This window comes from Perissodus microlepis, chromosome 16 (assembly GCF_051167445.1).
Source record: "Perissodus microlepis isolate ML-2025 ecotype Zambia chromosome 16, ASM5116744v1, whole genome shotgun sequence".
NCBI classification, from domain to species: Eukaryota; Metazoa; Chordata; class Actinopteri; order Cichliformes; family Cichlidae; genus Perissodus; species Perissodus microlepis.
In genome coordinates, this window is record NC_140476.1 from 28,492,677 (window position 1) to 28,505,003 (window position 12,327).

Here is a 12,327-nt window from a genome sequence, read left to right on the forward strand (position 1 = left end):
AACAATAATAATAATAATAATAATAATATCTTTGGTGCTAATAGCCACCTTCTAGCATCCTGCAGTGCCCTTTCATAGGGATATTGATGAATACAGGTCACAGGAGTGTTCATTTTGGCTGCTAATTCCTCTCTGCAGCAAATTACTGAGGAGCTTTACTTCTGATTGTAGAGTGCATCAGCCACTGGGTCAGTGCAAGCCCATCCACCCCCTTCCCCCCAATCCTTTGCATGTATCTCCCAAGATACTGTGATGGCAAGCGGTAGCTGTCAGAATCAATCACTGAATTTTGTAGCCTAATGTCCAATTAGTATTCCAAGGTCCTTTAAATAAGCAGTTTGTCAACATTGTCAAGCTCCCCGCACTGCAGCGCTTGTCCTTGGCATATGAGCCAATCAGAATTTGATGAAGCGTCCAATCAACACATATCAGAGGGAGTCAGCCAACGTTTAAGTGTCCATGTCCTGGTGCGTATTAATTTGATTTATAATCCTCGGTGCGTGAACGGAGTGCGTCATGGAAAGCCACGAAGCCAAGAACACAATGAAACTCCTGGCCCTTGTCTTTATTAGCTTGGCTGCATGCCTGCTCCAAGGAGAGAGAAAGTTGGAAGAGGATTTGGATGCTCATCTGCACATGGTGGCATAAAGAGGCAGGCTGTTGGACAGAGAGGGAAACTGGCGTAGCTTGGTGGCCGTAAAATGACAGGTCTATATTTTATGGGCCAGAGATGCACTTTGTCATTTTTGTAAATTTTGTAGCTTGTAGTTGGGGAAATCCCAGCTTTCAATTGGTATTGGGAAGAGCTCTACATCTTAGTCACTTTGTCAAAACCGAGATCATCATTAACCAGAAATGATGAGGTAACAGTCATGTAGACAGACTGCAACAGAGGGCAAGAAATCAGCAGATATCCATAAAAATGAGACTGTGATATACAATACACGGCCACATGGACAGGAAATGTGCCTTCTTTTTTCTGTTGTCGATGCCACATGTGTAAGAGTTGCGAAGGGGAGGAGGTGTTTTGAAATGGATAGAGAGCAGCACTGATTCAGTAAAAGCTGGCACTCTTTCCTCCCTTGGCTGTGTCATCTTCTCTGTTTGCCCTGGAGCGCCTCTTCACAGCATCAGCCTCCATGTCAGGGCTCATCTCCCAATCTCTTGCTCTTTTTATCCTCCTTCCCTCCCTGAGTCTCCTCTTTTCCAGCCTCTTTTCAAAGCTCATATGAAAAGTAGAGTCTTATTCTTCTCTGTTCAGTAGACCGATGTCTGTATGATTGGTTGAAAGGAAGTAATGCAATATAATGATATATATAGAGAGAGAAGACGAGGCTTTGCCATTGGGCCTGTGTGTAGAAAAACACTATTGTTTTGCATTGAATTGATTGGTGGATTTCACGTTCCTATGACAACTAACCCAGGCTACAACAGCTGCTGTAAATAAACCAATGTAATGCTTAAATACAAATTATATCAGTGCAACTTGAAATCATACCACCATGATGACTGTATGATTGTGTCCCTTTTGTTTTTTTTGTGACAGTGATGTCACACGTGTCAAAGGACTTTGCTTCTTCTAACATACTGGGTTTTTTTTTGTTTGTTTGTTTGTTTTAGATGATGAAACATGCCTGGGACAGCTACAGACAGTACGGCTGGGGTCACAACGAGCTAAAGCCCATCGCCAAGAAAGGACATTCCACAAATATCTTTGGTAAGCCAGATACTGCCGCCTTTACCCATCGGCAGTTTGCTCACACAGTCATAAGTCGCACTTGGATGCATGCGTGATGTGCACACACACACCATCTTCCTAACACTCAGACAAACACACACGGCTCGTTCTCTTGTGGACAAGGTCATGCGATAGTGCCTCCAGCAGGATGCATATCACATTAGGGGAAAAAAATGTTTGCAAACACGAGCATAGGATCGCTGAGAGGCTGCAACAAGAGGATGCACGTGACGAACAGGAGAAATCTAAATGTATTTGAGATACTGCAGATATTTAACAAGTCTTTATTTAGTGCATAGATCTGCACTTTGTTAGTGAGCAATAAACACTCAAATAATCTCACTGTTGGGCTAACACTCCAATGTGTCAGCCTTATCACAGTAAAGTTGTAGTGTTAGGTTTAAAATTAGACAGTGTAGCTGATAATGCTTGGTGAGAAATTCTTTTTTGTACAAGGAGAGACAATCGGGATTTGTTTATTGGTATGCACCTCTTTATCTGCCATCTATGATAATCACAATGATCCAGCCACTACACTCGTTGTAGTTGAACATTTTGTACATTTTCAAAAACATTAACAACATTACCTGCTGTTCAAATTAAATATGTTTTACAGAAACGATTCATATAAAATGTTAAAATGACTGAATTATGGCTTAAACTATCTATCTCTATCTATATATCTATATGTTTGGAAGTCTGTGAAGTCTTTCTTTTTTGGTCTCTGCCAGCACTTGTACAAAACTATCTGGCTCTTCAGCAGCTAATGCTCCACTCTGCCTGTCTGCTGCTTGCTGTGTAGTCTGAAGTGTACAGAGGCTTTTCAGAACTTATTGACTGAGAAGGGCCGCCCACTAAGAACTGCGCCAATTAACCAAAACACTAAAGTTGCAGGCTAGACAGGCTATGCAGGGGGCTAAAACTCACTGCAAAGCTCCTTCGGGCAAATGGGAGCTGATAAATTTTGGCTGTGAATAGTCTGCAAGTTCATAACTATGCAAACTTTGAGTGCTCGTATTATGCTCAGTTGCAGATTTATCATTTTATTTTGGGATATGTTTGGATGCTTGTTCAGAAAATATGTATTTTTTTACTTCTGTTGTCTGTTGCAATAGCTCTTCATATCCTGTACCAGAAATGCTCAGTTTTAGCTTCTGTCTCTTAAAAACCTCCTCCCTAAAAGCACAGATTGCTTTGATTGGTCGGGTTGCCTGGCTAATTTGACCTGTTGGTTATACACTGTAAATCTATTAGTACGAGTGCAGCCCAACTAACTGAGTCCTCAGTTCCCCAAGAGCTCAGAGAGCACAAAGGTTCTTGAGTTCATTCTTGTAACAAATACAATATTTATACCTGGCTTAGCTCGTGCCTGAGGCATTTTAAAAAACAGAAGCTGCTGAAGTGAAGAAATAATAGTAGTTTTAAATAACCAGTGCCCAGTTAAGACGAATTTTTGTCAGCAAGGTTGTCCAAATTTCTGATATAGAAAATGTTACTGGTATCTTTATGAACCAAAAGTTCTGAAAATAGTTCTCTTAATTGATAAACGGGCAAAATAATTGCGCTAGCAAAGCTGTTTTTCATACGTGCTCATATTTGATGTTGCTGTACGGCATTTGTACATTTGTGAATCCTTTGGAGCTATGAAGATCTCTCATATTATTACGTATAAAAATGGTCAGATCTTTATGTGAGTCAGATCATGGTGGATCCTGGAAAAGTAGTTTATTTGTGTGCTATGGGTGCCCCTGAGCTTTTTTGATGCAGTGTGTAATTCAGTGTTCTCTTCAGTGCTGAAAGCCACCCAAGCTCAGAGTCAGCAAATCAAACCCAAGCAGGGCTCGCAAAATTGCTAGCCCGACGTCCCGGGGCCAGCGATTTTTCCAGTCGGGCTACCAAAATCTATCTCTGCCCTGCCCCTCCGGCTATCATAGTAAGGAAAAATATATGTCAATGCTTTTGCATTCTTTCGGAAATGTAGCTGAGTAATTATGTCATTGGCATCGGTGAGCCACTGTCAATATGTGACATATTGAAATCGCGTTTGAATTTGCGCTTGTTTTTTGCTTTCACTTTGCAATCGCGCGAACTGTGTATAGAGCGCGACAGCACTGATTGGTGAGTGACGATAATTTGCGCACCAATTCCTCTGATATCGTCTTATCAATCGTTAGCTTACTACGCAAACATGACAAGTGAAATCTCCCGCAGCAAGCTTAAACATGTGAGAGGTTGATCGCGCAGAGAATCGGTGAGCGTTATGTGAGTGCGTGTGTAAAAGCAGCAGGATATATATTTTAGTTCTGCTGAGCCAAATAAGACAGGTCAGGGTGAAGAAGTGACAGCCAAAGAAAAGCTTACCACAAAACGGAAAAGTTATGACAAATCAATGTGAAATCAAATGTCAGAAGGAGTCCGAACCACAAAAGAAGCGTGTATTCTCGGAAAAGTGGTTGCAGGAGGTGAGCTGGCTTCAAACAAATGATGAACGCACAGAGATGTGGTGCAGAATGTGCCGTGAAAATCCCACTCTAGCGGACAAAAACAGTGCCTTTTACATGGACGCAAACGCGCGTTGCAACTTCTTATCTTGTGCGCGTCTTTTATTTTGACAGCGAATGCGCACATGCGGACCACTTATGTGCACCCGTGTAAATAACATAATGTTCTGCCGGGTGTGTTGTTGGTTTTCCCTCGATTTCTGAGTCGACGAGCGCCTTTGTTACTGGGACCAGTCATTTTAAGAAAGGCCCCCATTAGAACCCATGAGAAATGCAAGAAATGCATTATTGCTCAGTCTGCAATATCTTTCCCAGAACAAACACCAATTGCAAATAACATACTAAAAATAAACCTGAAAAATCAGTTTAGAATAGCGTACTGTGTTGCAAAGAGTGAACTACCACTGGCACAATTTAGCAGTCTTTGCAAACTTCAAAAAGCAAATGGCCTCGATCTTGGTTCCACTTGCCTCTTACCCGTGACTTCAGTGGAAATTTCAAATTCAGGATCTGACACAGACTGATTCATGTCCTACACAGTTCTTACAAGTTCATAGAAATTTCTGTTCAATTAGAACCAAGTATTTGAGTTGATGATTGTAATTTTTATACAATGTTGTAATTTGTGTTTCAACAATTTTTTGATTGATGTTTTGTTTCCGTTACAATATTATACTTTAATGTATAATATTGTAACGGAAACAAAACATCAATCAAAAAATTGCTCTCTTTTTTATTCGGGCTACTTAAATTTATTTTGGGCTACCAAAAACTGAAGAGTCCCTGCCCAAAGGGCTACCAGGGATTTTGAAATTTTGCGAGCCCTGCCAAGCTTCTGCCATGCTTTAGAAATGAAATATGCTTCTGTTGCAGCCAGAATGTTAGAAATATACATGTAGCATTTTCAGGCTTCTTGCATCTCTACAGTTTTGCTATGGCCACTTCAAACTGCCTGTGTGCTATTAGTTCAGATGGTGCATGTCCACAGTTGTCTTAGGTGGCCACATTCTGTCAGTAATCAATAGAGAAATCCAGGTTATTCCACAGGGTTCCCAAGCTTTTTCTTGTACCTCCTTGTGTTGTTAGTCAATTGCATGTCTTCATCTGTGGTCTATGGCTTTCAGAGTTGATGAAGTAGGCACACAGCTATCCAGAGCTATCCAGCCCTCTGTCACAGCTTTGTAAAGAAGAGGCAATTAGCACATAACCTGCTAAACAATAGCTGGATGGAATGACTGTGTAGGCTGCAGCCTTTGCCTTTGTGTGGTGTTTGATTCGTTTGAATTACGAAAGTAAATGGTGAAAAGATAAGGAGAGCTATGGTTAATATCGATAGATGTGTTAGTAATAATCACTGCCAATAATGATACGCAAAATCTCATTTAAGTCGTTGGATACTGTGAGCTTATACCTGTGAAAATGTGGCTTTGTGCTTGTTTATCTGTTTGAGTTGCCAGCTTGACTTGTGTGTTGATGCTAATGTTGCTGGATGTGTGCGTTTATGTGCGTGTGTGTGTGGTGTGAGGGTGCATGCTTATGAGGCGTTTGTGTCAAATTGGAACGTTCCGTCTGGCAAATTGGCCGGGGGCGCCTCTGTTATTTTATGAGCTGCTGCTAAATGGTAGATAGATGCTGCTTGTGTGTGTGCGCACTTCCATTTGTTAGTATTCATGTGTGTCTGACTGTTCATCTGCAGCATGTCCTTTTGTGTTTTATCATTGTGTCTGTCTGGGTGGTTTTCCCCTGCCGCCTTGTAATAGCTGACTCTGGATAGATGCCGTTATTATTCACTGGGTGGCCAATAAAATACAAGCAAGACACAAGGCAAAATCAAGCATTGCGCTCCTCACAAAACACACTTCCATTATTGATGAGGCGTATCCTGTCTTCTTACAGGCGGTATTGATTGTGTTTTGGTGTGATTTGGAAAGAGTGCAGAATGCAAAAAGAAAAAGCAGTATTTGAGAGATGCAGTGGACCTCCTGCTGTGTTAGCTATTACTGACATTGACTGCTTTTAACACGGGGGACTCAGACATCCAAAAGTCTGGCTGACTGGATGAAAATAGTGCGAGTTATGGATTTAAACCACGTTTATATTTTGCTAGACCCTGATGCGCTGCACGTTGGGATAAAAAGTATCCCTTTGCATTTCTTTGAACTTGAATTCTGAACCTGACTTTTTGACTGGAGGGCAATGTGGAAAGATTTCTCATCTCCGACCAAGCGAGCGCGGCATCGTCCCGTGTCAGGCTAGAACTGAGAAGCGTTCTGTTCCCGACAAAAGTATTACATACATAACAGTTTGTATACAGCTTGCTTCTATTTAACATGCCCTCCATGCAGCTGTTAAAAAAGAAAATGCGTAAAGCTCTTTGTGCTCACTGCATGCCTTCCAGCTCAGCCTTAATCTGTCCTGAGAAAAGAGGGCTGGCCAGAATGGTAACAAGTGGACCAGGGCTCCCATTGTGCCTCAGATAACCTTGTCTCCTCTGCCTCGCGCTGATGCTGATGCATTTATTTTTCCACCCTATTCTGTTGAGATGAGCTGAGTTGATTTTTGACTTCAGATCCAAACACATCCTTTGTCTACACAGTTCAAGCCACTATAACTCATGACCTTTCTGTAAGACAAAAGTAGCAAATACACTGGATTTTTTTTAAAACTAGTATATGCCTGTGCCTAATACTACTAAAACAGAACAAAACAGAATTAGAAATGATGATGCGGTAACAGTCATGTAGACAATTAATTTTTCTTCCGTCCTTGTGCTTTGCGTTTGCAGTGCGATCTTTTACATTAGTTTTGACTCGTCTCGGCAGACGATGGAGGCGATACTGCCCCCATAGCTTCCTGTAGTGTATTGCAGTTACAAACATGCATTTACGTGGTATTAGTATATGACACATTGACAATGTAAATGTCGACTATTTGTTATAGTTGACGTTATTTATGATGCCAACGAATCGTTGTAGCCCTACTTGCAGTAGAAATTGAGGAGTGTTGTTTCTTAGGGTTGCTACTTTCTATAGATTTAATTTGTGGCTTTTTGAAGTAATTTCAGCGGCTTTAGTCTCGTCTCGCGACACGCGAAGGAGTTCAGTGGTGAGTCTGAGGCCTGCCATCCATACTCTGTCTAGTGGCTGTTATTGCTTTATTGGTTTTGCAGTCCAGCGATTTTCATCTAAACCTGCAAGTGGAGATTTGCTCATATCTCATCCCCATGGCTTTTTCCCAGCGGCAGTTTGACTCGCTCACAGTAAATGATATTACAGACAGCCTCAGGCATGTTGTTGCTAGAGGCCTGTTAGGTTTGAGGCGATGGGGATGATGCAAAGCGGGGATGAGGCTTGGACACCTGGCTCCACTGTCAGCTCAGTACTGGAGAGAGCTGCCTCATTATTCATAGCATGCTTTTTCCATTACAAGATTACTTTGGTTGTTTGCCCACAGAGATGATCTGTCCCTTTAAACTCAGTTTTCAACAACACATTCTCTGTTGTAGTCTCAAAAGCATTTGATGCTGTTTCTATCTTTGTTTTGCTGCTTTTCTTAATGGCATTAAAGCTCATAAATTACTGCATTCAACTAAAGCAAAAAGAATTATTACAGGATTTTCAGTATACGAGTCATTTTTTTGTGGGGGGGGGGGTTAGAAGACTATCTACAGGCCCTCTGTGTACCAGTAGGTTCTCTTTGGCTTCAGTCACTTTCAGAGTCCTGTAAAAATACCAGATCAAACCCTACTTTGATTTCAAGCTTTGCTAATCAGTAGACTCAGCCATGTAATCTTCTGTAGAGCTACTGGATTTTCATTCCTTCTCACATTATCTCTGCAGGGTTTGTGTGGATGATGTAATGACCACTTTCACTCAGTGTCATGTAACTTTACTTGACCCTGTTTCTTACATGCCTTTATGTGATGGCTTCATGATCAGTAAGCAAAATAACATGTTTATGTGCAGATATTAAATAAGTAATATCTAGTTCTTGTACCAAAGTGTGACTTGACTGTTTGGCTATGAGGTCAGTTCCTTGATTATTAATATGCAAATTGTCACGACCATTGATCAACCACCGACCAAAGCGCGTTGATCATTAATCAAAGATCATTGATCAGCGGCCATGAGTACTGTTTATAAGGTTGGGGAAGCCTGCAGTCAGCTGAAGAAGTCACTTTGGATGAGTGATGTAACGTTTCTCCCACTATAAACACTACGTCCAAATGAACTGAATACACCTTTTGGGGTATTCATGATATGTTAGAGTATTTGTGCATGTCCATAAAGTCTCTGTATACAAACAAAAGCAATGCGATGCATCTAGTGCTGCTCTGGGTGTATTGTCAGCATTGATCGCAAGATATTGAATAACCCACAGAGCCTACTTCTAGTACTTCCTTAGTTATCTTGTTATGGATGTAGCATGCTGTCAGCTGTAAGCTATTATCCAAAAACTCCTCACCGTTGTTGCCTTTTTCATGAGGGTTGATTCCAGAAATCTTATGACACTATTATCGTAGTCTTAGTTTGGTGCTCGTATTTCATTGACAAGTAAGTGTAAAACAGTGTCAGCCAAACCCTTACTGTTCATAGGCGAGTCGCCGAACTTAACATACATATATAAATACCTTCCTAACATTTCACCTGACAGGGTGTCATTATCACTCACCTTCTACATTTTATTTGCAGACACATCTCTCGTGTACAGGTTCTAATGAGACACAATATCAGTTTTACCTCCAAACACCCACAGTTTAACTAGGTTACTGAAAATTTGTTCACGGTCATGTGTGCTTCAAGTAGGAAAATTTACTTGATAGTGCCATGAGTTTATAACACAAGCTTTTTAAGAAAAAAAATTATTCTGTTTGTTTGTGAAAGGAAACTCTTATTCATCTCATATTTTGGAAATAATGGGAAACTAATATTCTGTTGGTTAATACTTAGTAACTGAAGTGATTTTGGATGAGAAGCTATGCTGTTTAACTGAAGGCATTGCGCTCCCAAAGCTTGCACGTTGTACGCTTGGATGTGTTGATGACTGAGACAGTAAGAAAGAGTGGAGGGGGGTGAAAGGTTTGCCTGATGATTGCTTCCTAATGATGGCCCAAAGACTCGAGACTGCTTTCTGCAGCAGAATAGGAAGCAGAGGAAGAGCGTGAAGCAGAGATCAGGGATTGTGGAGGGGAAGACAGAGAGAAATCCAGCTGATGCTTCACTAAGCTCCATGCCTCTTAGTTACTGTTGCCATGCTTGTCTGCACATTTCAGGTTCACAGTGGTAACAGTGGCAAATTTGCTCACTGAAATTCTTAGTGTTTCTGGAATCACAGGTTCATGATGTCAGGCTGTAGTTAGAGCAGTAACCATCACTATGTTCCACAGAGTCACCTGCCAAATGGACTTGATTTGCCGAGTTGGAAGTAAGTTATTAGTAAGTTATTGGATATATTGTAATCTGATAGCAGTGAAACATAACCATGAAAACAAATGGAAATGCTTACATTAGTGGTTAAGGTTAAATGCAAAGTACAGTTGTTTTTTATGGCTTCTAAAAATGTATTATTAGTAATTGTAACCTCTTGACACCACTTCAGATCTGATCTGTACCTGCTAGAATTAATTGGTACTTCTATTTATGACTGAGCTTGTTACATAATTCCTACCCTGACAGGCTTTAGAACAGTTACATTGTGGAAAGAGAGTGAAGAGTAAGACCTGAATTCTGCTCCCATACAAGGCATCAACTCTTCTTCAGAACATTAATGTGAGACTCCCTTTCAGATTAAACTTTCAGCAGGGCTGCCAGTGCTGAATTGGACAGCAGGAAACAGAAGGATTTGCCTGCTGCTGAGTCCAGCAGGAATGTGCATAAGCCTCTCAAACAGAGAAGAAAAAGGGGAAGGTTCTTAAACAAAACATTACCTTGTAGGTTTGTACCCACAGGCTTTGGCATTTTTATTGTCTGCCATCAATGTGAGCAGATGATGATCAAGGTTGTATAACTGCTGCTGAATAATTGGTTTGGGCACATTGGAACCAGTCGGGTTGTTACTTTTTGTTAAAAGGATCTGATTCAGTACAGTGCAGGGAGGTTTGGTGGCAGTGCAAAGCTGTGAAAAAGTTGTACTCGGCGGCCCAGTTGTTTTGATGTGAATTTGTTTCAGATAAATTGGTTGTATAGTTCTGTCTCCCAGCAAATCTCATGTGCATACCATTTAGATTTTGTAGGAGTTGCTGACCTTTTATTTAACTAAAATACTTCAGGAAAGGTCACACTCCTCTTTCCTCTCCATTGCCCACACTTACACATCTTGGCCAACGTTCTCTTTTCATACAGATGACTTTCCTCAGCTATGTCGGTTTTTTATTTTTTTTTTGTCTGTCAGTGACAAAGACCCACATTTGACATTATGCTTTGTGTTTTAAACAAAGGAGACTTTGACTTACGAAACATAAATTGAGCTTTTGAAAGGCTAGATTGCAGTAACTTTGTACAAGAAAGGCTGCGATAATTGCCCTAGTAACCCGCTTAACGCCCATATATTCTCTTTTTACAGTTGAGCAGATGGATCATTTAGATGACCTTTTTAGTCATTAAGATTTAATAACATGGAGTGATGAAAAATACGCTTTGCAGATGTTTTTCTGGTTCCATTGTCCTTGTCGGCGATTATTACCTCTTGACAAGAAGATATTTTTTTAAACTTGATTGCAGTGCTAAGGAACATTGTTCACATCTCACATCTCTTATTTTATTACCTTTTTAAATTATTTTTCACAAAGATTAGCACAGTCACCAAAAGAGCATAGACACCTATCTAAACTTTGTACAACTTGTCTGTTGGATATGGAAAATGTAGTGTAGATCAAATTTGCTGAATCTGTTTTCTTCTTTCTTCTGAGTTAATATTCAGTTCTGAGTCGTGTTCTTTTAGACAGACCTGTGGTGTTCTGTCCATGACAGGCCAGGCCAAATTACAGAAAATAATACCAGCAGTTTTATTACAACTTTGTATTCAAACTAGGCTCTAGGGTGAAAAACAAACACTCACAGTAACCCTATAATCCTAGCTCCGCCCGTAGTGCAGGAGAGTTGCACATATTGTCATATAATCACATAATGTTGGCCTATCTAATTCGATTGTGTCATCATTAACTGAGCTGAAATCCTTTGACCATTCAGCTCTTGATTTGCAAACACAAGCGACACTGTTGTCAAAGTTATTTGTTTAATTTTCTTTGCACACGGGGCAAGGGGATGCCAGCAAATACCTTTACACTCAGACCAGTGCCGACTGAGGCTCTTTGGCACCGAGCCTGGAAACCGGCATCCGGGCTGAGGTTTAGCCAGGGAGCTCATGTAGAGCTGAAAAGCCCAGACTGACCAGTAACACTCTGAGGCAGAAAACAGAACACAGCAGATGTTTAATTCTGCTGCCAAATAAGTTGGTAACCAGTTACTCATTGCCAGCCAGGCTGGTCTGAATTGTCCTGGGGAGTTTGATTTGGCTTCATTAACTGCCACTGGGTATATTACAGGACAGGCTGCAGGGCCACAGAGGACCTGGACAAACGGTCCAGAACTGTGCAGGACGCTTTAACTGTGCTTGCTAAATTTGTTGGAGTGATTTGTTGGAACAAAGGTTCACTTTAAAGCAAAAGGCACCATGGTAATCTTGACTTTGGTGACTCCAGCTCATTTTATTTCACGTCTCCCAAAATTGCACCACATATATGTTAGGAATTAATTTTTCTGCTGGTAACAGCTGCAGCGTTTTGTGAAGAAACAATGCCATTTATGATCGAGTTAGATAGTAGATTAAATCCCTGTGACACTAACTGAACTCGGCTACTTTGTTAAAGTCGAACTGGAGTATTTCCAGGTATCCTGAACACTCCAGAGAAAATACTGTTTCTTTAAATGGAGCAGGGTTGTCATGATACTTTACTTTCAAATTCAATACTGATACCCAGGAAAATACTTGATATTCAATATCATTTTTGATACCACGGGAAAGATTTTGGCCCCATCCTGCAACAACAGACGTAGTGGCAACAAAAGGCATTTCCTGTAAATGTAAAAT

The 12,327-nt window shown here is 40.8% G+C and overlaps 1 protein-coding gene across 2 annotated transcripts in view; it reads left to right on the forward strand.

Moving 5' to 3' along the window:
- The window catches only part of man1a2 (mannosidase, alpha, class 1A, member 2), a 143,052-nt gene that overhangs the window by 52,739 nt on the left and 77,986 nt on the right, over positions 1 to 12,327 (forward strand). For both annotated transcript variants that reach the window (XM_084907950.1, XM_084907951.1), the window contains exon 4: positions 1,621 to 1,717. In XM_084907950.1, coding sequence (XP_084764076.1) covers positions 1,621 to 1,717 — 97 coding nt within the window. The remainder of the gene's footprint in view (positions 1 to 1,620; positions 1,718 to 12,327) is intronic.